Source organism: Podarcis bocagei (assembly GCF_964188305.1).
Source record: "Podarcis bocagei genome assembly, chromosome: 10".
NCBI classification, from domain to species: domain Eukaryota; kingdom Metazoa; phylum Chordata; class Lepidosauria; order Squamata; family Lacertidae; genus Podarcis; species Podarcis bocagei.
Genome location: NC_138135.1, coordinates 6,483,204 through 6,507,946, shown reverse-complemented (window position 1 = coordinate 6,507,946; position 24,743 = coordinate 6,483,204). Strand labels below are relative to the sequence as shown.

At 49.6% G+C, this 24,743-nt stretch overlaps 1 protein-coding gene across 1 annotated transcript in view; it reads left to right on the top strand.

Moving 5' to 3' along the window:
• Nucleotides 1-6,642: 6,642 nt before the first annotated feature.
• LOC308596857 (cadherin-related family member 5-like) overlaps nucleotides 6,643-24,743 on the top strand; it is a gene marked incomplete at its 5' end in the record, with an annotated part of 51,287 nt that continues 33,186 nt past the window's right edge. The window contains 7 exons of the mRNA XM_081212164.1: nucleotides 6,643-6,811; nucleotides 13,061-13,275; nucleotides 14,936-14,995; nucleotides 16,039-16,131; nucleotides 19,332-19,418; nucleotides 21,123-21,233; nucleotides 23,899-24,009. Of these exons, the coding sequence (XP_081068290.1) occupies nucleotides 6,643-6,811; nucleotides 13,061-13,275; nucleotides 14,936-14,995; nucleotides 16,039-16,131; nucleotides 19,332-19,418; nucleotides 21,123-21,233; nucleotides 23,899-24,009 (846 nt within the window). The remainder of the gene's footprint in view (nucleotides 6,812-13,060; nucleotides 13,276-14,935; nucleotides 14,996-16,038; nucleotides 16,132-19,331; nucleotides 19,419-21,122; nucleotides 21,234-23,898; nucleotides 24,010-24,743) is intronic.

The window sequence follows — 24,743 nt, the reverse complement described above, 5'->3', positions numbered from 1 at the left end:
CCTAGAAAGGAATGCTGTGATCACCAATAGTCAGCATGGATTTCTGAAAAATAAGTCATGTCAGACTAACCTGATCTCATTTTTTGACAGAATTACAAGCCTGGTAGATGAAGGGAACTCAGTGGATATAGCCTACCTTGATTTCAGTAAGGCATTTGACAAGGTGCCCCATGATATTCTTGTAAAGAAGCTGGTAAAATGCGGTCTTGACTCTGCTACCACTCAGTGGATTTGTAACTGGCTGACTGACCGAACGCAAAGGGTGCTCATCAATGGTTCCTCTTCATCCTGGAGAAGAGTGACTAGTGGGGTGCCACAGGGTTCTGTCTTGGGCCCGGTCTTATTTAACATCTTTATCAACGACTTGGATGATGGACTCAAGGGCATCCTGATCAAATTTGCAGATGACACCAAACTGGGAGGGGTGGCTAACACCCCAGAGGACAGGATCACACTTCAAAACGACCTTGACAGATTAGAGAACTGGGCCAAAACAAACAAGATGAATTTTAACAGGGAGAAATGTAAAGTATTGCACTTGGGCAAAAAAAATGAGAGGCACAAATACAAGATGGGTGACACCTGGCTTGAGAACAGTACATGTGAAAAGGATCTAGGAGTCTTGGTTGACCACAAACTTGACATGAGCCAACAGTGTGACGCGGCAGCTAAAAAAGCCAATGCAATTCTGGGCTGCATCAATAGGAGTATAGCATCTAGATCAAGGGAAGTAATAGTGCCACTGTATTCTGCTCTGGTCAGACCACACCTGGAGTACTGTGTCCAGTTCTGGGCACCACAATTCAAGAAGGACACTGACAAACTGGAACGTGTCCAGAGGAGGGCAACCAAAATGGTCAAAGGCCTGGAAACGATGCCTTATGAGGAACGGCTAAGGGAGCTGGGCATGTTTAGCCTGGAGAAGAGGAGGTTAAGGGGTGATATGATAGCCATGTTCAAATATATAAAAGGATGTCACATAGAGGAGGGAGAAAGGTTGTTTTCTGCTGCTCCAGAGAAGCGGACACGGAGCAATGGATCCAAACTACAAGAAAGAAGATTCCACCTAAACATTAGGAAGAACTTCCTGACAGTAAGAGCTGTTCGACAGTGGAATTTGCTGCCAAGGAGTGTGGTGGAGTCTCCTACTTTGGAGGTCTTTAAGCAGAGGCTTGACAACCATATGTCAGGAGTGCTCTGATGGTGTTTCCTGCTTGGCAGGGGGTTGGACTCGATGGCCCTTGTGGTCTCTTCCAACTCTATGATTCTATGATTCTAGGTTTGCACACCTTCTGGTAAAGGTAACCTCAGATTTGCTAGAGAAGTTGCTTGTAGATAAGTGATCTGGATGCCTTTGGAAAGGACCCCAGCAGAGTTTTGTGTGCAGAAGCCCCGGGCATTTATTTATTTATTTTTAAGTACAGTGGTGCCTTGGTTCTCAGAGTTAATCTGTTCCGGAAGTCCATTCCAAAACCAGGCATATGCCTCCTGGCTGGGGAACCAAGACTGAACTTGGCAGTCCCTGCACAATGTTGCTTAAAAGCTGCCTGCACTTTTACCATTTACAGTGGTACCTTGGTTCTCAAACTTAATCCGTTCCGGAAATTCTGTTCCAAAACCAAAGCGTTCCCAAACCAAGGCGTGCTTTCCCATAGAAAGTAATGCAAAACAGATTAATCTGTTCCGGACTTTAAATGACTTTACATGAATTTTACTATCTTACGAGACCACTGATCCATAAAATGAAAGCAATAATCAATGTTCTGTTCTATAAAGTAAATAAGACACTATTGTAGATGTTAAAAATTTAAATTATTATTTTTACTTACCTGCACTGATGATAGTCATTGTTTGGATGGGGGGGGGGCTTTTATCCATTTCCACAGTCGCACAATCAATCAATCAATCAATCAATCATAAAATGAAAAAAGCCACAGACACAAAAATGAAAAGGCCACACACACAAAAACGCAAAAAATTTAGCAAAAACAAAAGCACCAAATATCACCTCAGAACACTGCAATCAGAAACAGAAGGCTTTAATTACGATTGGGGGGGGTCTTAAATTTGATGCTTAAGAGTAAAACTGAAGGAAGGAAGCCTTAATTACTACGTGGGGGACTCAAATAAGCAGCGCAACAGTAAAAACGGAAGCTCAGGAGCACGTTTGGCTTCTGAGGCAAAGTTTGAAAACCGGAACACCTACTTCTGGGTTTGCAGCGTTCGGGTTCTGAGTTATTCGGGAACTAAGCTGTTCAAAAACTGAGGTACCACTGTATATAATTTTTATTAAATTTTCTAAATTACATTTCGAAATATTCATTTAAAGGTAAAGGGACCCCTGACCTTTAGGTCCAGTCGTGACCGACTCTGGGGTTGCGGCGCACATCTCGCAATATTGGCCGAGGGAGCCGGCGTACAGCTTCCAGGTCATGTGGCCAGCATGACTAAGCCGCTTCTGGCGAATCAGAGCAGCGCACGGAAACGCCGTTTACCTTCCCGCTGGAGCCTATTTATCTACTTGCATTTTGATGTGCTTTCGAACTGCTAGGTTGGCAGGAGCAGGGACCGAGCAACGGGAGCTCACCCCTGTCGCAGGGATTCGAACCGCCGACCCTCTGATCAGCAAGCCCTAGGCTCTGTGGTTTAACCCACAGCGCCACCCACGTCCCTATTCATTTAAAGGTAAAGGTAAAGGTACCCCTGCCCGTTTTTCGGGCCAGTCTTGACAGACTCTAGGGTTGTACGCCTATCTCACTCAAGAGGCCGAGGGCCAGCGCTGTCCGGAGACACTTCCGTGTCGCGTGGCGAGCGTGACAAAGCTGCATCTGGCGAGCCAGCGCAGCACACGAAAACGCCGTTTACCTTCCCGCCAGCAAGCGGTCCCTATTTATCTACTTGCACTTAAGAGTGCTTTCGAACTGCTAGGTTGGCAGTCGCTGGGACCGAGCAATGGGAGCGCACCCTGCTGCGGGGATTCGAACCGCCGACCTTTCGATCGGCAAGCCCTTGGCGCTGAGGCTTTTACCACAGTGCCACCCGCGTCCCTATTCATTTAGACAGCCTAAAATCAATGACTTCCCTTCTTCTCCTTCCGCAGTTCATTTTGCATACCATACATGCATATTTTACATGAACTAAACCGTTCAGTAATCCCTTGTTACATCCATTAAAACTTATTTACATTCTTGAATTTATCTTAATGCTACCAGCATTTTTAAATAAACACAATTTTCACCTATATATTCAGTAGACATTCTTCTTCTTCTTCTCTTCTTCGGTATGTTAAATCTGCAAACTATGTATTCCATCAGTTTAAGTTGCCATTCTCCTTTGGTTGGGACCTCACTTGTTTTCCATTTTGGGGCTAACAAAACATGTGCCACAGTAGTAGCTATCTATGCAAAACGGTTCTTTTGAGATTAGATTCAGAAGCAATACACACACATTTGAGTGAGAAGATTGCAGATTTTATTCCAAACAGAAAGCAGTAGATACTTTACCAAGCAAGCACTTCAGTCCGCCACGGGGAAGCCCTTAAGACGTGGTGGAGTGAGCCGCAGGTAGCCTTTTGCACAGCTCTGTGGTCAACTCCCACTGCCATGCTCAAAAGCTAGATATTTTATAGATGGGGCTGTGCCCTGTTATGGCCAGTACAGTAAGATTACCAGATATTTTTTCAACGAATCCTGGGACATTTTAAATACATGTTGTTGTTTAGTCGTTTAGTCGTGTCCGACTCTTCGTGACCCCCTGGACCAGAGCACGCCAGGCACTTCTGTCTTCCACTGCCTCCCACAGTTTGGTCAGACTCATGCTGGTCTCTTCGAGAACACTGTCCCACCATCTCGTCCTCTGTCGTCCCCTTCTCCTTTTCCCCTCCACCTTTCCCAACATCAGGGTCTTTTCCAGGGAGTCTTCTCTTCTCATGAGGTGGCCAAAGTCTTGGAGCCTCAGCTTCAGGATCTGTCCTTCCAGTGAGCACTCAGGGCTGATTTCCTTCAGAATGGAGAGGTTTGATCTTCTTGCAGTCCACAGGACTCTCAAGAGTCTCCTCCAGCACCAGAATTCAAAAGCATCCATTCTTCGGTGATCAGCCTTCTTTATGGTCCAGCTCTCACTTCCATACATCACTACTGGGAAAACCAGAGCTTGAACTATACGGACCTTTGTTGGCAAGGTGATTTCTCTACTTTTTAAGATGCTGTCTTTAAATACATACATACATACATACATACATACATACATACATACTACATGTTCAGGACGTTGATGCTGCAGTGATGGCGGTGGGAGAGGGGTGGCCGCAGCCTTGATTTCAACCGCCACGTTTCTGTTCGGATATAGTTCCATTCCACCTTAAAAGGGTCAGGCATGATTGCTGTGTATCACATGCCTGTTTACTCCCAGCACTGACACCACACTGTACAGATGCATTCTAGGCAAGCTGAATTTCATTGCTAGATGTTCCAGACCTGACATAGCTGTAAGCACTAACCTGCTTAGCAGACATGCCAGCAATCCTACTGTTCAGGATTGGAAAGCTCTGAAGCGCATAGCCCGCTCTTTGAAAGGGACTTTGCACTACAGGCTGAGGTTCACCAGTCAGAAGACTGGAGGTCTTGAAATCTTTGCAAATCTTTGCAGATGTGACACCACGGATGGTACAAGCACTTCTGGAGTATGCTACATGTACAACCACTGTCTGTTTGGCTGGTTGTGCAAAAAGCAGATGACAGTAAGCCTATGTTCCTGTGAAGCAGAACTCAATGCCCTGTCATTTTCACACATGGATTGTGAATGGTTGATGCAACTGTTTCAGGACATCAGAGTGTCTGTGAAATGTCCTGTACAAGTGTATCAAGACAATAGATCGTGTTTGGCTTTGCTGAACTCAGAGAGTTGCAAGCAAAGGACCAAGTACTTGCAGATTAAGCTACATCGTGCAAGGGAGTGTATTCAGAAAGGACTTATTCAGGTGTCCTACATGCCAGGAAATGAAATTCCTGCAGATCTGTTGTCTTAAGGTTGTTAACAGAGAACAACTTAAGGTTTATGTACAGAGGTTGCAATTGGGTTGAACCACAGGTACTACAGGTTACATGGAAAGGGGGAGTGTGGCACACGGTGTCTGAGGTCCCTCTAGTTCCTCTGACAGATAGATGTGATTGCCTTGTCCGTCTCTCTGGAGGCTTCTATCTCCTTTCTCCATGAGCCTGGGCAGCCACTGAGTTGTTGGTTCTTCAGTGGTGGTGGGGAAGCAGTGAGCGGCGGGTCAGGCATGGAAGGTGGAGAAGGAAGGCTGAGAGCAGCGGCGGCGGCGAGGCTTGGGCAGTGCAATGCCTCCCTTCCCATCGGAGCAGCCCCAATCCCATTCCTACCTGCGTGCAAGCAGGAGGGAGCGGGGATCCCTCAGCTGGGAAGGGAGGTTTCCCATTGCCTAACTGAGAGATCCCTGCCCCCTCCTGCTTGCACGCAAGCTCTGATGGGCAGCATGAAGCCTCCCTTCACAGCTTGGTTGCTGGGGTCAGGGAAGGTGGAGGCAGCCCGGAAGCTGCATCTTTGAGCCCCTGCGCCACCATCACATGGGGACTTCCGAGCAGCTCCTGAAGCCAGCCAGAGCCAACTGCTCCGGGCTGCTGAGACTGCCGCTGCTGCGTTTCCCGGGGACATTAGATGAAATCCGGGGACGGAATTTGTCCGGGGACTTACTCGCAAATCCGGGGACTGTCCCCGGGAAACAGGGACACCTGGTAACCCTACAGTACAGGCTCAGCTGCGAGCCACTCTGCTCTGCATCAAAGACAAAAAGCCAGGACATCCAGGCTTTCACTGACCGGTGCCCTTTGCCAACAGACCGCACATCAAATACTTTTATTTTTATTTTAACAAGGGATAGAGAAAGTAATAAAACATAGACAACCAGAGCCAGGAAGAGATATGTAGATAACCGGAGGCAGGAAGAGTTGACCATGTCAGATCACTAATCACAATTATCTTCCGGAATAAGTTTCCCATACACCAAGAAGTGTTGATAATATGGAGCGAGATGAACCGGTGGTTTGACTTGACCTAGGCAAGCTTGACATCGCTTTCTCTATGTTCTCTATGTTCTGGGAGGACCCGTCGGAATCAAATAGTAGACCGGTGGCTTCCTGTCCTTGTTGTAAGCAAATGAAGGCCAACTCCATCTTTGTATTCAAGTCATTATCATTCCGAAACGCAAACGTGCAAAAATTAATTATACTCAGGCAGTGCTTTTCCCCCTATAAAAAATGTTTAGGGGTACTCTCCTTTTGACTCAAGAAAACCACCATTTTATAGTCCAAATTGGGAAAAATAAATACTGTAAACGGACAAAAGTACAAAGATTCACAAAAGGTTTAGGGGTATGCGTACCCCCTCAGGGAAAAAAAACCTGTATTCAGGAAATGTCACTTGCAAAAACGTGAGTATTTGTCTGGATTGCATACAAAAAAAAAGTTTATATTGGTAGAAATTTGCACTAAAATGATGCTGAGTTTTCATATATGTTTCTTTTTAAAAAAATGCAAATGGATGTGGAACTCATCTGAAGTTTGGGGGAAGTGAAATTGTCTGATTGGATTCCCCTGATCTGTATTCAGTTCAACCCTCGTCATGATGCTTTCTCCTGTTCCAGGAAACCTGCTTGCGGCTGCCTCGCCTGCCCTGCCCTGCAGTCCTGCATGTGAGAACTGCTTCTCCCGGGTCGCCTGGCTGCAAAATATGCCTCCTTTGACATGCGGAGTCCTTTTCCTCGCCATTGACATGTCCTTCCGGCTCATCACAGGTGAGTCCAGGAACCGGGAAGGGCAGAGAGGTGCCGCTGCAGGCAGGCAGGCAGTCTGTGTTCTGGCCCCAGGGGTAACCTGAGAAATGAGGTCCAGGTCAGGTCCAGAATCCAAAGGTTCCGCTAGGAGTCAGTCCAGCAGGGCCAAGACAGGATGCGAGGCAGGAAACCAGGCAAGGCAGGTACAGGGTCTCAGGCAGGTTCTGGCAAACAGCAATATTGCTCCTGCAACCTGTTGCGGGGTCCAGTAGCCTTTTATCTCTGTTGGGGTAACGGCCGGGCCTGATCCCCCGGCGACTCACCTCCCTGTTTCGCCCGAAGGTGAGCACTCCTCCTGCAAGTACTCAGGTCTCTCCTTCTCTCAGACCTGAGTCTCTGCAGCTCGGGAGATGTTGGTGCGTTATTAGACCCAGGGGCCGCTTCAGCCTCCCCTGACCCAACCGGTAGTGGAGCAGCTGTAAGTGATGGCCCAGCTAAAGGCAACGAGGTCATCCCTGCATCTGGAGCCAGGGCAGGCTCAGACCCCTGACTCGGCCCAGCTGGTGCTTGTTACAGGGGAACCTGTGCAGACTGGGACTCTTCAGGATCAAGCCCCAGACTGGGTTCAGATGGTTCCTGAGGCAAAGGATGCGGTGTGGACTGAGACCCCTCTGGTTCCGAGTCCGAGCCCGAGCCTGAGCCCGAGTCCCAGGCCATCACAGTCTGGCCTCGGAGGTGCCATGGAAAAAAGGTGACCTTCTTGGGATCCAGGTGGTCTTTTTGGCACAGAACTCTTGAGCTGCGTAAGAGGCTTTCGATGCCAAAAGCAGCTCTTTGGATTGGGTCCAGAAACGGATTGGCAGCCAGTGGAGTCAGACCAGAACTTTCAGGGGTTGGAGTGACGGAAAATGGTGGGGACCGCCCCCCCTCTTCTTGCACCTTCCCTAGAAGTTCAGGACAGTATAGATTAAGAACAGTGGTTTGCAGAAGGGCACAGTTCAGAGGCTGCAGTGGGGAGAAGCTGGGAAATATTGGAGGAGGAACAGCAGGAAGAATAATAATCAGGGGAGAGAAAGCTGTCAGACTCAGTGTCTCTAGAAAGCATTCCTGATCCCCCTTCTCCCAGGACCAGGCGTGCCGTGAGAGTAGGAGAACAGAAAGCTCAGAGGCAGAAAGCACAGATCAGTCAGCACAGGGGTGACGTAGAGTGGGGACGACATAGAGGGGTGGGACTTTACTCAGAGCAATGGTCATTATCTAACAGAGACTACATTCCTTCGTATCTGTGAATATTGAATAAACTACAGTGGTACCTTGGTTCTCAGACTTAATCCATTCCGGAAGTCCGTTCCAAAACCAAAGCGTTCCAAAACCAAGATGCGCTTTCCCATAGAAAGTAATGCAAAATGGATCAATCCATTCCATACTTTTAAAAACAACCCCTAAAACAGCAATTTAACATGAATTTTACTAACGAGACCATTGATCCATAAAATGAAAGCAATAATTAATGTTCGGTACTATAAAGTAAATAAGACAGTATTGTAGGTGATAAAAATTAAAATTATTATTATTATTTACCTGCACTGATGATAGTCATTGTTTGGATGAGGGGCTTTTATCCTTTTCTGCAATCACTCAATCAATCAATCAATCAATCAATCAATCAATCAATCAGTAGCTGAAGTGGGTTCCACACAGTCGCAAAAACAAAAAGCCTCAAAAACAAAAACTCAAAATAAATAGCTTAACCCATTCTGGAAGTCTGTTTGACTTCTGAAATGTTTGAAAACCAAGGTGCAGCTTCTGATTGGTGCCGGGGCCCCGGAAACAATAGCCGACAGCTGCATCGGACGTTCGGCTTCCAGAAAACGTTCAAAAACGTTCAAACACTTACTTCTGGGCTTTTGGTGTTTGGGAACCAAGGCGTTTGAGACCCAAGGTACCACTGTACTTGGTAAGAACTCTTCTTGTTATCTGCTTCTTGGCATCTCGCCGTAGGAGGGATAGGATTCCTTGAAGCCTGACAAGAACATGCTTTCTTTATCCTCTTAGCAACCCATCTGCCACACGGGGCATCCGCCATAGCTTCTGAACAGTCTCCGGGGGCAGCCCCACACGCAACACATTCTAGGAGTCTAGCCTGGCGGTTACCAGATAGGGACACCGCTCCAGACCCAGGCAGGCAGCCTTCCTACATCTTGAAATAAATGGAGAAAATAACACGTTGCTACTGTTAGGGGAAAATCTAGGTGCGAGGCTGCTCAGCTACCCAGCTGGTCGGGCAGAGCCCGCGGGTCCCTGCGGAATAAAGGAAGGAGTGCAGCCACCAACGGCTATAGACCAAAGTTTATTGCACTACAGGTTCAAAGAGGAATTGAACCCCGAAGATGGGGTGACAAGGACTTTAAAAGTTTCTATCTTATCCCAGCATACATTTCATTCAGCATCATCACTACATCACTGCTACATCATTGCTACATCAGGAAAGGGGAGGGTTATACATGATTAACATAGGAGGAATGTGTCAGGGCAAAAGGTCCATACAGTTAAAGCTATGGTTTTCCCAGTAGTGATGTATGGAAGTGAGAACTGGACCATAAAGAAGGCTGATGAAATCAGCCACGAAATTAAAAGACGCCTGCTTCTTGGGAGAAAAGCAATGGCAAACCTAGACAGCATCCTAAAAAGCAGAGACATCACCTTGCCAACAAAGGTCCGTATAGTAAAAGCTCTGGTTTTCCCAGCAGTGATGTATGGAAGTGAGAGCTGGACCATAAAGAAGGCTGATCGCCGAAGAATGGATGCTTTTGAATTCTGGTGCTGGAGGAGACTCTGGAGAGTCCCGTGGACTGCAAGAAGATCAAACCTATCCATTCTTAAGGAAATCAGCCCTGAGTGCTCACTGGAAGGACAGATCCTGAAGCTGAGGCTCCAAGACTTTGGTCACCTCATGAGAAGAGAAGACTCCCTGGAAAAGACCCTGATGCTGGGAAAGATGGAGGGCACAAGGAGAAGGGGATGACAGAGGATGAGATGGTGGGACAGTGTTCTCGAAGCGACCAGCATGAGTTTAGCCAAACTGCGGGAGGCAATGGAAGACAGGAGTGACTGGCGTGCTCTGGTCCAGGGGGTCACAGAGAGTTGGACACGACTAAACAACAACAACAACAGGCAAATACAGGCTATGTATTGGGAAGTACATTCTAAGCACCTACTGCAAAAGAACAATAGAACTTTGGTTTGCATAGTCTGGCACCTGGGCAAGTCTGGAGAGGAGCTTTTGCCCAGCGATTGACACCTATGAGTACTTTCCTGTGAATACATGACCTCCCGCTTGAGGGATTATGGCAGGACCGAGTGGTTTCCAAGTCCTTGGCCAATGAAACAAATTGGCGGTGGAATGAAGGAAACTGGCAAAGGAGTTGATTTTATGTGATTTTTAAAGCTAGGTAACTTCCCTGTTACCTAGTTAAGGGACGTGGGTGGCGCTGTGGGTAAAACCTCAGCGCCTAGGACTTGCTGATCGCATGGTCGGCGGTTCGAATCCCCGCAGCGGGGTGAGCTCCCGTCGTTCGGTCCCAGCTCCTGCCCACCTAGCAGTTCGAAAGCACCCTTAAGTGCAAGTAGATAAATAGGTACCGCTTTGTAGCGGGACAAAGGTAAATGGCGTTTCCGTGTGCTGCTCTGGTGCCGGTTCTCTGGCCATGTGACCCGGAAGTGTCTGCGGACAGCGCTGGCTCCCGGCCTCTAGAGTGAGATGAGCGCACAACCCTAGAGTCTGTCAAGACTGGCCCGTACGGGCAGGGGTACCTTTACCTTTACCTAACTTCCCTGTTGCAGCAGGAACTGGCAAGCCACTCCAGTATCCCTGCCAAGAAAACTCCAACATCAAAAAAACTAAGATCATGGCCACTGGTCCTATCACCTCCTGGAAAATAGAAGGGGAAGAAATGGAGGCAGTGAGAGATTTTACTTTCTTGGGCTGCAGATGGAGTCGGACACAACTAAATGACTAAACAACAACAACAACAACTTCCTGGAGCTGTCAAGTTGAAAGGATACCTTTATGCATAATATTTGTAACATTTAACAACTTTAAAAATGTGCCCCCCCCCGTAATTTCCGTAACACTACCTAAAAGCAGGGCTGTTGGGAACAAGACCATTAAGTCCGGAGTCTGAAACGATCTAACTCTACCACTGGGTACCAGATGGATTTTGTTTGGGGGTGAAACTTGTTAATGAGTCCAGAAATCTTAGTGGACGCAGGAAGGAAGAGCTTGTGGCTCAAGCTGCTTTGGATAAGGGGTTTAAAGCACGCTACGAATTTACAAGGCTCCCCCAGTCCGCCTCAGGTTCTCCCAGCTGCCAGACCTTTCCATTTGTGTTGCAAAACAGAAAGCTCTGGACAAGAACCAGCAGCACATCGGCTAATAATAAGCTGATCCATGGCCATTAGATGTACCTTTGTGGACAATGTAAAAAGTTCATTATCCTGGGAGAACTGTTACCCTATTGCTATGTTTGGAACGCCTATCATTGCATTTGCAGGATACTGACTGGGGAAAGGCGTTTTGCCTCCATCTCAGTGATCTTTGATAGTGACTCACCACTCCTATATGCCTGTTCATGGAACATTTATTTGATTCCTATTTTTTGTGACTCCATGCACATATTATATGTCTTCTGTTTACGAATTTTGAAGCAATAGTAAAGGTAAAGGGACCCCTGACCATTAGGTCCAGTCACGGATGACTCTGGGGTTGTGGCGCTCATCTCGCTTTATTGGCCGAGGGAGCCGGCGCACAGCTTCTGAGTCATGTGGCCAGCACAAGTCGCTTCTGGCTTTATGATAGATAAAGTAAGGATATGTACAATTTTACAACATGCAGAAAACAATCTATGTAAAGAAATCAGGGAGGGGAGCTGAGTCCTTGGTGGGGGTGAGAGGGAGGATTGTGTGTGTGGGGAATAATGTAATTGATTAAGAGGATTGATAAATTGCTATGTTGAAATTGGTTAATAAAAATATTTTTTAAAAGGGAAAAAAAGATTAAGACAAGATAAAGAAGTGTGGGGGGGGGGACATACAAAACAAGAATTTGCATTATTATACAACCGTTCGTTGAATTTCTAAATAAAAGACTTCCAATTCTTCTCATTGTACTTGTATTGTTATTTACGTTTCACACACAGCCTTCTATTACCATGATTTGTTTCTGTGTACTCCAACAAATTCACATTTGCACATTGCATTTTACAAGGATCAGTTGAATTCCGCAAGGAGATTGTTATGTGGACAATATGTTTGTAGGTAATCTTTGTTGCAGGAATTTATGTATAGGTTGGGGGGGGGGTGCCCCTCCAGCAGATATCATGCACATGCAGCCCACTACCAAAACCATCACCATCACTTTTGTGACTTTTGTGATTTGTCCCCACAAAACACTTCATCGCTGTTTCTTCCTATCTATTCAAAGGGCCTCTGCTGCCCATTACCAAATGTAAGAATTTGATAAATGTCTCTAGGTACTGGCTCACTGCGATAACTTCAGAAATTCATCTAGACATGTGAGCTCAGCTCCTCAGCAGCCCCTCTGCCTGAGTGATAATCCCTGGCATCCTGATACCTGAGTGCCAGACAGGTAGCCATTCCAGAAATAACAAACCCAGATGAAGACAAAAGGGTGTGATGAACTTGGCTGGGAAACAGGGAAATGTAAATACTGTATCTCTTTTGTTACACTTGATGGGTGTTTGGTGGAGGGCAAGGGGAACCATGGGGCAGAGTCCAGGATGCTCAGATTACTGCCACCGGACCTCCCCTTTCATGATGTAACTGTGATGTATGAGTGATGTAGTTTGAGGGGTGTAACATGGGGATTAGCAGTTATAAAAGTTTGGGTTCTCTCTTGTTCAGGGCTTCCATCTTGTTCCACTTGGTGGCAGGTGGGAGTCCTGTCGCAACAGTCTTCAATCAAGACCAAGCCTACTGGCTGCTGTTTTGCTCTGGGATTCCTGGCTGGTGTCCTTGTTTGTTTTGTCCAGGGGGCCCCTCAGATTTCTCCATTAACACCCTTGAATATTTTCCATCCTTTGTATTACTTTCTGGTTCGGGAGCCCTCTCACTTTCCCCTTCAGCTTTGCCAGTTTGAGGTATTCAGTCGTAAAAGTCTGCCATTCTATTATCATGGGTGGTGTTACATTTTCGTTCCTGTGAAATTCTCAGCGGCGTCTGACCTGTCCCTTTTTCCTCTGGGATTGCCAGCGGTTGCTGACCAGTGCAGCGGTGGAAGCAACATCTTCACTGAGATCCCGGAAAACAGCCCCTACGGCACCTTGGTCTGCCGGTTAATGGTGTCCGGCAATCCTGAGGGCGACCCCGTCCAGCTGACCTTGGGCGGGATCGATGCCGATTGGTTCTACTTGGACGGAAAGGCTGTGCGGCTGAATGTCTCCGAGGAAAAGGTGTTGGACCGAGAGGTGAGTGTTGCTCCCGTCTAGTGCCAGATTTACGTATAAGCTAAGACACAGGTGGCGCTGTGGGTTAAACCACAGAGCCTAGGGCTTGCCAATCAGAAGGTTGGCGGTTTGAATCCCCCCAAGAGAGTAGGGTCCTAAGCTATAGCTTCCTTAAAGGGACCCCTGACCATTAGGTCCAGTCGTGGCCAACTTTGGGGTTTCGGTGCTCATCTTGCTTTACTGGCTTCTGGGTCAAGTGGCCAGCATGACTAAGCCACTTCTGGAGAACCAGAGCAGTGCACCGAAACGCAGTTTACCTTCCTGCCGGTGCGGTACCTACTTATCTACTTGCACTTTGTGCTTTCAAACTGGTAGGTTGGCAGGAGCTGGGACCGAGCAACGGGAGCTCACCCCATCGTGGGGATTTGAACCGCCCACCTTCTGATCAGCAAGTCCTACGCTCTGTGGTTTTACCCAGAGCACCATAGAAAGGAGCAAACCAGTGATATTTTAGGGAGCAGGGGAGCAGGCAGGGCCCATGACTTACATCAGGCATAGGCAACCTTTGACCCTCCAGATGTTTTGGAGTACAGTTCCCATCACCCCTGACCACTGTTCCTGTTAGCTTCTCATCGGCAAGCCCTAGGCTCTGTGGTTTAGACCACAGTGCCACCCGCGTCCCTACTGAGATCCATTAAGTTACTTCTAGCCCTGTTCTCCAATCTTTAAGGCCATCCTAAATCCCGATTCTGTCTTCTGCGGCCTTAGCTACCCCTCCCAGTTTGATACCACCTGCAAATGTGATGGGCATCTTCTCAATTCCTTTTATCCAAGCCATTTATAAAATTGTTGTGTGACACCAGGCCTAGGAGAGAGCCCTGCAACGCCCCTCTTATCCTCTCCCCAACCCCAGAATGATGAGGAACCACCGGTGAGCATAATAAATAATAATAATAATAATAATACAGTGGTACCCCGCAAGACGAATGCCTCGCAAGACGGAAAACCCGCAAGACGAAAGGGTTTTCTGTTTTGGAGGCGCTTCGCAAGACGAATTTCCCTATGGGCTTGCATCGCAAGACGAAAGCCCATAGGGAAATGCTGGCGGTCGGGAGCAAAGACTTTCGCCCACAGCCGGCCTTCAGAAGAGGACCTCTTCTGAAGGCCGGCGGGGGGCAAAAGTCTTTGCTCCCCCCCGCCTGCCTTCCCCCCGCCTGCCCCGGCGATCTTAAAATGCTGGGGGTCGGGAGCGAAGCGCTGCCGACCCCCAGCATTTTAAAATCTCCCCCTGTCCCGGGGAGATTTTAAAATGCTGGGGGTCGGGAGCGTTCGCTGCCGACCCCCAGCATTTTAAAACGCTGTTCCGAAGCGGGGGGCGGGAACATCTGCCCCAGCCGCCCCACTTCGGAACGCTGTTCCGAAGGGGGGAGGGGGGCGGGAACAGCTGCCCCATCCGCCCCCCTTCGGAACGCTGTTCCGAAGGGGGGAGGGGGGGCGGGAACAGCTTTAAAAGTAAAATGGTTGTTTATTGCCTTGACATCTGCTGGGAGGGCATTCCACAGCAGGCGCCACTAATAATAACGATTTTTTAAAAATAGCAATTCTGCATTTGCAAAGTTGAGGAAAGAGATGCATAAATGATGTCAGGGTGACGCTCTCCCTTTATTTTTCTCTCTTCCAGGCATTGGAAACTCCTGTTCTGATGGTCTCCTTCACATGCACGGAAGATGGCTTCTCGCCGGTACAAAACATTGCATTTTATTATTTTATTATTTTATTTATTAGGCATTCCTACATCCTGGGCAGGATCTTAAAACTCCCCTTTTCAAGCTCAATTTCCTTTGGCACCTCTTGCCCGGTCTCCTGCTTAGCATGGCTCTGGCTGCTGCTTACAAAGTGCTTTACGGCCCTGGTTTTGCTGACAACGCGCACACCAGCCTTGTGAGGCAGGCCACAAATGTTTCCAAGGGGAATTCGAGCAAGGAGAGACTTGCCCTTTGTCGTCCTGGAGGGCCGCCGTGGGGGGGGGGGCGCAAACATAAAAAAGGGTGGGGCCACGAATGCAAATTTTACCTTCATTTGGCAAGGCCATTTTCTACACAAACTCGCTGAGTCCTGTCCCTGATACAAACCTCCCTCTCAAACTATTGTTGTCATCATCCTTATTACTATTATTATTAATATCTCCTGCTGTGAGAGCCTAGGGCTCCAAAAAACAATGCAATTAAAATCTGAGGGTGATGGAGATACATTTACAGCAGGACCACACCCCTTGAAATGGCCAAGAACCTTGGGAACTGTAGTTTGTTAAGGATGCTGAGAGTTGTTAGGAGACGCATGTTCTACTCACAGAACTACAGTTCCCAGCATTCCCTGGGAAGAAGGGTTGGGTGTTAAGCCTCTTTGGGGCTTGTAGTCCTGGGAGGGTCACCTCAGCAAACTACAGTTCCCGAGATTCTTTTGGGGAAGCCGTGACTGCCCAAAGTAGTGTTGTAGAGCTTTAAATGCATGGTGCGGATCCAGACAGTCGTCTCCTGTAGCTCTGGCGCCCTGTGACCCTTCTCCCATGGGAGCCTTGCTGTAAAGTGGAGCACAAAATCGTAAATCGAGATCCAAGATCATCGGGGGACCCACTGTTGCGTTGCTCTCAGTGATCCCCATCTCCGAACTCCAGGGCGCAGTCCTCTCCCCGCCCCCATTCCTCCCAGCAAAGGGAACTATAGTTTTCCGAGGCAGGCGGCGCTCGAGGGAAGCCCCTCACAACACCCTCTTCTTCCCTGGCAGGCTGAGTACAGGATCATTGTCCAGGTGATGAACGAGAACGACAACAAGCCGCGGTTCCAGGAGGACACCATTTTGACGCAGAACATCAGCGAGGTGAGTGCCTGGCGCCCGGCCGGGACTGGAGGGCCCAGGAAGACCCTGGGCCCTTCTCCAGAACAGGGGACTCGAGAGGAGAAATACCAAGCTTAAGGAAATACTTTAAGGTCCATGAATAACCATAGTTTAGAGGTCCCTAAGGAAGTCAGATTATCCCCCACCAGGGCCAGGGCCTTCTCAGTGATGGCTCCGACCTGGTGGAATGCTCTGTCCCATGAGACCAGGGCCCTGCAGGATTTAACTTCCTTCCACAGGACCTGTAAGACAGAGCTATTCTGCCTGGCTTTCAATTTGAACTTAGCCTGATCTTATATTCCCCTTCCTTCCTTCCCCCCCTCCCCTTTTTATGAAGATTACCCGCTCTGGGATCCCACAGCTAATTCTCCCCTGTTCTCCTCGCTGGCCCAAGTAGGACTAATTTAGCCAGCTAGCCCTGGGGATCATCTAATGTTTACTGGATGGATTTCCCCACTAAACTGATTTTTGAATTTTGAATTTATCGTTATTCACTTTTTATACTCTATTTTATGCTGTTTTTTATTGCATCAATTATGTGTTTTAAATTTGTTGTTAGCTGCCCTGAGCCCGGTTATCTGAACTGGGAAGGGCTGGGTATAAATAAATTATTATTGTCAGAGCTGCTTCAAGATCCTAGCTCACAGAGGATCACGCTAGCCAGCGGTCATTAAGTAAAAGTCTTTATTGAGTTACAGTTTCCATTCTCAAGCTGCTACGTGCAACTCTACGTCTAATGGCTAGATCGGCGAAGCTCCGTCTGAGTCTCCGCCCCTTGTGCACCAACTTAATATCCTAGCCCTGCTCCACCTTTTCCGCCTGACTGCTCTCCTCTGGGTCCCTCTGCCCCCCGGGGTCTCTTCCTTCCGGGATTCCTCTGACGCCGACCCCCCGGAACTCCCTGTCTCCTTGCGCCGGGCTTTAGGACCTGGCTCCCTCTCCTGGCTGCCTACTGCGTCACTTTCCTGTGCATTTGAACTTGGCGCGCGCGCCCAACCTTCCACTTTCCGTCTGACCGTTTCTTCGCTCCCCGATGGAGGTGTGGCCACTCCTGACTCGTGCCCTCCCCCCTGTTGCGAGCTGCCAGCGCTTGATCTCTGGCGCTCTTCCTCTTCCCTGCTCTCTGGCTGTGACGCTGGTCCCGATTTCCAACTGCTCCCCTCGGAGTCCCCTCTGGCTCTATCTTCCTGGGGTGTCCCCCTAGGCTCCCCCCTTGCCCTGACCACTGGTGCCCCTTACTGTGAATCTTCTGATTCACTGGAAAGGCTCGGAGATCTCGGGCCGTCGTCATCACTCATCTTTTCTTCTGCCTCCTCCCCCTCGCTCTCTGTTTCCTCCCTTGCCCTTGCCTCTGCTCCTGAACCCCTGACAATTATTATTATTATTATTATTATTATTATTATTATTATTATTATTATTATTATCTTCCTCCAAGAATAAGATTCGGTTCTCTGCACACCTGTAGCCATTTTATCTCCCCAACAGCCCTGAAAGGCAGGTTAAACTGAGCGATATTAGTGACTGACTTGAGGTCAGGCCGCTGGATAGAAAGAGCTTCACCCCACTCAATATTTTGAGGCAGGGGGCTGAGACCCTTCACCCAATATTGAGGGGGCCATCATCCCCATCACCCCTGGGCAAGCACAGGTGTGCCAGGTGAAGGTGAGCGGCTTAGAGGGTGATTTTCGCCCTCCGTGGCCCCCGCCGTGATTTCCAGAGTATCCTGACAGGCATGGCCCGACCGTGGGGGTGGGGGTGGGGCAGAGCTTTGTGCTTGTGACATCATCAATGTGCAACAGCTGCTGCCCCCCACATGTTGGGTGCAACTTGGTGCACCCGCCGGAGGTAAATCAGTAAATCTATGATACATAACTGTCAACCGTCCCTTATTTGGCGGGAAAGTCCCTTATCCCAGCGCCGTGTCCCGCTGCTGTCCCTTATTGATGATGTCCCTTAAATTTCCCGGGTTTCAAAGGAAGCAGCTCCTCCCTCCCTGCCGGCCAGGGAGGAGGGAGGCTCCAACTGTGTTGCTTGGCTGCGTTGCTCACCCAATAAGGAGTTGGAGAACGACTGGGGGGTGGAGCTTGCATGCCTTGTGCCAATCAAATCGGCCGCGTTGCCTGGGGACTCACCTTTGCTCAGCGCTTCCCAGCAGAGAGGTGACGGTGGTTTCCCTTGCTGCATCCCCTTTGCCGGGTTGCTGCGCTGTGGGAACCACCGCTTGAGGCTTCGTTTTGCTGCTGGCTGGGCTTTCTGCCTTTGGCTCGGAGGGGCTCAGAAGTCGAGCATACCTGTGCTCTGAAAATCCCTTATTTTGGCTGCTGGTCCCTTATTTCCGAGGCTGCTGGTCCCTTATTTTCGAGGCTGCTGGTCCCTTATTTTCAAATCTGTAAGTTGGCAGCTATGCTTTGATAGCGGCGTGAGGATTTGAACTCGGGTCTCCTTGGTTCTCAGTGCACGACTTAACTGCTAAACCGAGGTGGAAAAGGCTAGTCCTGAGAAACCCAATATTGTGACGAAAAAGAGTGTTTCCCGTTCCCGGCGGGCAGATGAGACGCCACTGGTGCCCCTGTATTTGAGGGACGAGGTTCTCTAGCCAGCCTGGGTACCGTATTTTTCACTCCACAAGACGCACTTTTTTCCTCCTAAAAAGTAAAGGGAAATGTCTGTGCGTCTTATGGAGCGAATGTGTGGTCGGTCGCTGGCTCCCTTTCCGGCCCTTTGCCCAGGCCTCCATTGTTGAATGTTCTGCAGACGGAGGCCGTTTGTTTCCCCAGAGACATGGGACTGGCTGATTAGATTATCTGTCTGGAAACTGTAGAAACGGCTCCCTTTCCTTTCCTAAAAAAGCTGCAGAACTATGAGTTGAACCCCATAAAAACAGGATTTTTCCCCTTTGCAAAGTAAGCTCAGCAACTTTGAGCTGATCCTCAAAAAAGGGCCTTTTCCCCTTTGCAAAAGAAGCTGAACAACTTTGAGCTGACCCCCCAAAAAATGGGGCTTTCCCCCTTTCCTCCTCTAAAAACTAGGTGCGTCTTATGGTCAGGTGCGTCTTATGGAGCACAAAATACGGTATGTTTTATCCCCATATCCCAGGAAGGATGAGAGAGTCGGTAAGGAGGACCCCTCTCACTAGGCCTGACTTCCCGCCTAACCCTGCTCTCCCCCCCTCTCGTCCCCAGCTGGCCGCCCCCCACTCCGTGATCTTCAGCACCCAGGCGGAGGACGCCGATGGCGACACCCTCATGTACGTGATCGACGGCACGTCGGTGAGTCCTCTCCCCAAGGCCACCGGGAGGAGGAAGATGAACTTTTAGTTGGTCTGGGGATTACTTTAATTTTAATATAAATGTTCTGGATGTTGGGCAATAGGGGCAGTACAGGATTCCCTTTGGCGTACCAACCTCCCAGCTGCACCAAAGACCAGGTGTGCAGCCTGTGGGTCATTTTGGACTCACAGCTGTCCATGGAGGTGTAGGTCAATTCTGTGTCCAGGGCAGCTGTCTAACAGCTCCATTTGGTATGCAGGATGAGACCCTATCTGCCTGCGGAGTCTTGCCAGAGTGGTGCATGCTCTGGTTTTCTCCCACTTGCACTACTGCAATGCGCTCTACGTGGGGCTACCTTTGAAGGTGACCCGGAAACTATAACTAATCCAGAATGCGGCAGCTAGATTGGTGACTGGGAGCAGCTGCCGAGACCACATAACACTGGTCCTAAAAGACCTGCATTGGCTCCCAGTACGTTTCCAGGCACAGTTCAAAGTGTTGGTGCTGACTTTTAAAGCCCTAAACGGCCTCAGCCCAGTATACCTGAAGGAGCGTCTCCACCCCCATCGTTCAGCCCGGACACTGAGGTCCGGCACCGAGGGGCTTCTGGCGGTTCCCTCCCTGCGAGAAGTGAGGTTACAGGGAACCAGGCAGAGGGCCTTCTCGGTGGTGGCGCCTGCCCTGTGGAACACCCTCCCATCAGATGTCAGGGAAATAAACAACTATGACTTTTAGAAGACATCTGAAGGCAGCCCTGTTTAGGGAAGTTTTTAATGTTTGATGTTTTATTGTGTTTTTAATATTTAGTTTGGAGCCGCCCAGAGTGGCTGGGGAAACCCAGCCAGATGGGCAGGATATAAATAAATTATTATTATTATTATGACTACTACTACTACTACAACTATTATAGGCAACCCCGCAACATGTGCCAGGATTACTTTCCGGGGGCAAAATTGCACTCTGGGCAAACCCCCGGAAACGCCCCTATGTGACTGTCCCTATCTTAGTTGGCTATGGGAATCACAGAACTATAGACTTGGAAGGGACCCGAGGGTCATCTAGTCCAACCCCCAGGCCAGGTCCTGCAAACCCAGGCACGGAGAGAACTTTTTAAACCCTACCACCTTCCTCAGGGAAGGTTGTGTGAGATCTTGGGCAGTCCCTTCTGACTGCTCCCCTCTCTGTTTATGCGTCCATTTCCCCACCAACCATGCACTGCGCAACCGTATCAGCAAAAAAGTTGCGGGTCTCCTTCTGTCTGCTCTGGCGCCACCTGCTGTTCAGCTCCCAAGCTTCCATCCTACCAGCACCAAACTGGTCGCCGGCAGCGGAAAGCAAAGCAAAGGCGTTGACACCATTTTGTGCTGGAGCCTTGGCTGAGTTGGCCAGTGCCTGGCCCTCGCTTGGCCAGAACCGTACGGCCGCAGTGGGCTTGCCCATCCCTCGCTGACCCCCTTTGTTCCATGGCAACGCCGGTGTGGGCGTGGGATTAGCCGGGGGGAACCAGGACACCTAGATCTGGCCGTGGGCGTAGATTACGGCCAAAACCTCTGCGGGTGGAGGAAATGGATTTGCGGGGCAAGGGGTGAGCGGGCGGGAGAAGTGCCTTTGGGAGAGGGGACCCGGAGGGATGCCGGGCTTGCCACCCTCTGTGGGCATCTGCCGTGCCAGCTGCGTGGCTACCACCCCTGTTTGAACTTTCAGGCTGACGCCAAATATTTCCGGATCGACCTGCCCAACAGCGGGAGGATCGTGCTGGGCAAAGCGTTGGATTTTGAGACCAAGAGGCACCTGGAGTTTGTGATCCATGCCGTGGTGAGGAGGGGAGCGGGAGATTGGGGGTGGCATGGGGGGCACCCACAAGGGCCGAATCCTCTCTTCGCTGGTGCCCCTCGCTGCTCCCACACACCAGGATTCCTGCCAGTGCCTGTGTTCTCAGCACCTCGTAAGAACATAAGAAAAACCTGCCGGATGAGGCCAATGGCAGGCTGTTCTCACAGCGCCCAACCAGATGCCTTTGGGGAGCAGAATTCGAACACATTATTCTTATTAATATCCCACTCTAAGACCCTAGGCTGGCTCACGAGATTTTGAATGTTAAAATGTTAAGACCAGTTTAAAATAACTTGCAGTTACAGAAATAAAATGGGTTCTAAGAACATATACAGTGGTACCTCGGGTTACATATGCTTCAGGTTACATACGCTTCAGGTTACAGACTCCGCTAACCCAGAAATAGTGTTTCAGGTTAACAACTTTGTTTCAGGATGAGAACAGAAATTGTGCTCCAGCGGCACAGCGGCAGCAGGAGGCCCCATTAGCTAAAGTGGTGCTTCAGGTTAAGAACAGTTTCAGGTTAAGAACGGACCTCCAGAATGAATTAAGTACTTAACCCGAGGTACCACTGTCATACCTCAGGTTACAGACACTTCAGGTTGCATTTTTTTGGGTTACAGACCGCCAAAACCCGGAAGTACTGGAACGGGTTACTTCCAGGTTTCAGCGGCAACACGATGACCACGTACATATGTAATAGATCTTTATAGAATTCCCTCAAACCATAACAAGTACAAAATGAAATCTTTAGTCTCGAAGTGTCTGGAAATATTTAAATGAAGCGAGGTATCAGACTTTGTACGATGAAAGACAAGCTGTGAAGCTTTGTGTGTTCAGCAAATATGATGTCCAACACTGAACAGTGATTCCGGATATTGACTACTGTTTCGTAGAATTCTTTGTTAGCAGTGACTACATTATTACATGAGCACTGTTCCACAGCATTTGATATTTTCATTTACATACATTCATTCGAAATAAGATGGGTTTATGAAGCAATTCAATATCCTCCCACTACGCTGACGAAGAATTCTATGAAACAGTAGTCAATATCCGGAAGCCTGGTAAAAGTAAAGGGACCTCTGACCGTTAGGTCTAGTCATGGCTGACTCTGGGGTTGCAGCGCGCATCTCGCTTTATTGGCCGAGGGAGCCGGCGTACAGCTTCCGGGTCATGTGGCCAGCATGACTAAGCCGCTTCTGGCGAACCAGAGCAGCGCACGGAAACGCCGTTTACCTTCCTGCCACAGCGGTACCTATTTATCTACTTGCACTTTGACATGCTTTCGAACTGCTAGGTGGGCAGGAGCAGGGACTGAGCAACGGGAGCTCACCCCATTGCGGGGATTCGAACCGCTGACCTTCTGATCGGCAAGTCCTAGGCTCTGTGGTTTAACCCACAGCGCCACCCGTGTTCCACAAATCTGGAACTTCGCTTCATTTAAAGATTTCCAGAGACTTTGAGACTAAAGATTTCATTTTGTCCTTGTTATGGTTTGAAGGAATTCTATAAAGATTGTCTATTGCATATGTACATGGTCATTGTGTTGCCTGGACATTGCTGATGGTATGAGATGTTTGGCAGTGGAATGGGCTTCCTCGGGAGGTGGTGGCCTCTCCTTCCTTGGAGGTTTTTAAGCAGAGGTTGGGTGGTTACCTGTCCTGGACGCTTTAGCTGAGATTTCTGCATTGCAGGGGGTTAGAATAGATAACCCCTGAGGGTCCCTTTCAACTCTCCAATTCGATGATTCCAAGACAAGCCTTCTGGATCAGGCCAACAGCCCATGCAGTCGGAAGCAAAAGCCGGAAGAGCAACCCACGACAATCAGATGCCTATGGGAAACTCGCAAACAGGATCTGGCCGCAATAGCCCTCTCCCTTCGTGTGGTTTCCAGGAATTGGTATTCAGAAGCATTGCAACCTCGAACTGCAGAGGGAACGTGGAATTGTAGAGTTGGGACCCCTGAAGTCATCCATCCCAACCCCGTGAGACGCAGGAATGAGAGCACAGCCATTGTGAGCTTTCCCTCACCCAGTCCTCTTTTAATGCTGTTCATGTGGCAGTGAGTTCCACAGTCTGCGCTCCACGATGAACGAGACTTCCTTTGGTCCGCTCCAGGCAACCATGGGGTGGCCAGGGCAGCCTTCGCCAAGACAGCGCCCTCGAGACGCACGTGCCGTGCTGGGCGGAGACGTCGGCCAAAACGTCTGGCGGGCACCAGGTTGGGGAAGACTGTCAGAAGGTTGTCTCGTCCAACTGCAGGAATCACCACTGAAACCTAAGCAATTGCAGAGAGCGAGGCTTTTCGGAGAGACCAGGAGGCTTTTCCGTGTGGGCAGCTATTTTCAGGCACACACCCCTCCCCGCCGCTCGCCGGCTCATTAACAGCCGCCTGGGCCTCCCTAAGCCGGCTAATTGGGGGTGACGTGATCCTGTCAGCTCCCCCCCTTCAGGGCTAATGGCTTAAATCTCTCCCCCCTTCTTTTAATTTCTCTAAGAGGGCTAACATCAAGCGGCAATTCGCTGCATCCATCGCTGGCCCCCATCCCCTCATAGCCCCAGGAATGCCAAGAGGCGCCCCCCGCCATCTGTACGGCTCACCCCCTCTTTGCCCAAACGACGTGTGCCCCCGGTTTTGCGCCAGCCCTTCTGCATCGCCCACACCTGCCCCGCGAAGCACTTGGGCTGCTCTCCAGGTGGCAAGGTGCCCAGCGCCCGTCCCGCTCCTGCCTCTTCCTCCTTGCCCTTCTTGCTGGTTTGCTTCTGAGCCGGGTGCCCTTCAGGTGTGCCCTGGGGCAGCCAAGCCACGGCACGTGCCTGCAGGTGTGTTATGGGCTCTGCGGCTCAACACCGGGGCTTCCGTGTGACGTGTTCGGAGAGCCTTTGCCGCGATTCGTTTGCAGGAAGCTGCTTTGCTGTTCAATGAGCATTCGTTCTGATTTTTTAGAATCAGTTGGAAGGTACCCTAAGAGTTATCTAGTCCACCCCCCACACACACACAATTCAGGAATCTCAGCTAAAGCATCCAGGACAGACAGCCATCCAACGTCTGCTTAAAAACCTCAGAGGATGGAGAGTCCACAACTTCCCAAGGGAGACCGTTCCCCTGTCGAACAGCTCTTACTGTCCGAAAATTCTTCCTGATTCTCCCCAAAGCCATGGGTTCGAGTCCTACCACTGCATGGTCAGAAGACCTCAAAGCGGTTTACAAAAATCGCATCCTGCTTTCCTTTGCTCCCATTTTGCTTTACCAGATTAGCTTTTTTAAAATGCAGCCATACCTCGGGTTACAAACGCTTCAGGTTGCGTTTTTTTGGGTTATGGACCGCCGAAACCCGGAAGTACCGGAACATGTTGCTTCTGGGTTTCGGCGGTCACGCATGCGCAGATGCGCAAAAAACGCACTATGCGCATGCGCAGAAGCGCCGAATCGCCGAATCGCGATCCACGTGTGTGCAGATGCGCTGCTGCGGGTTGCGGATGCTGCGG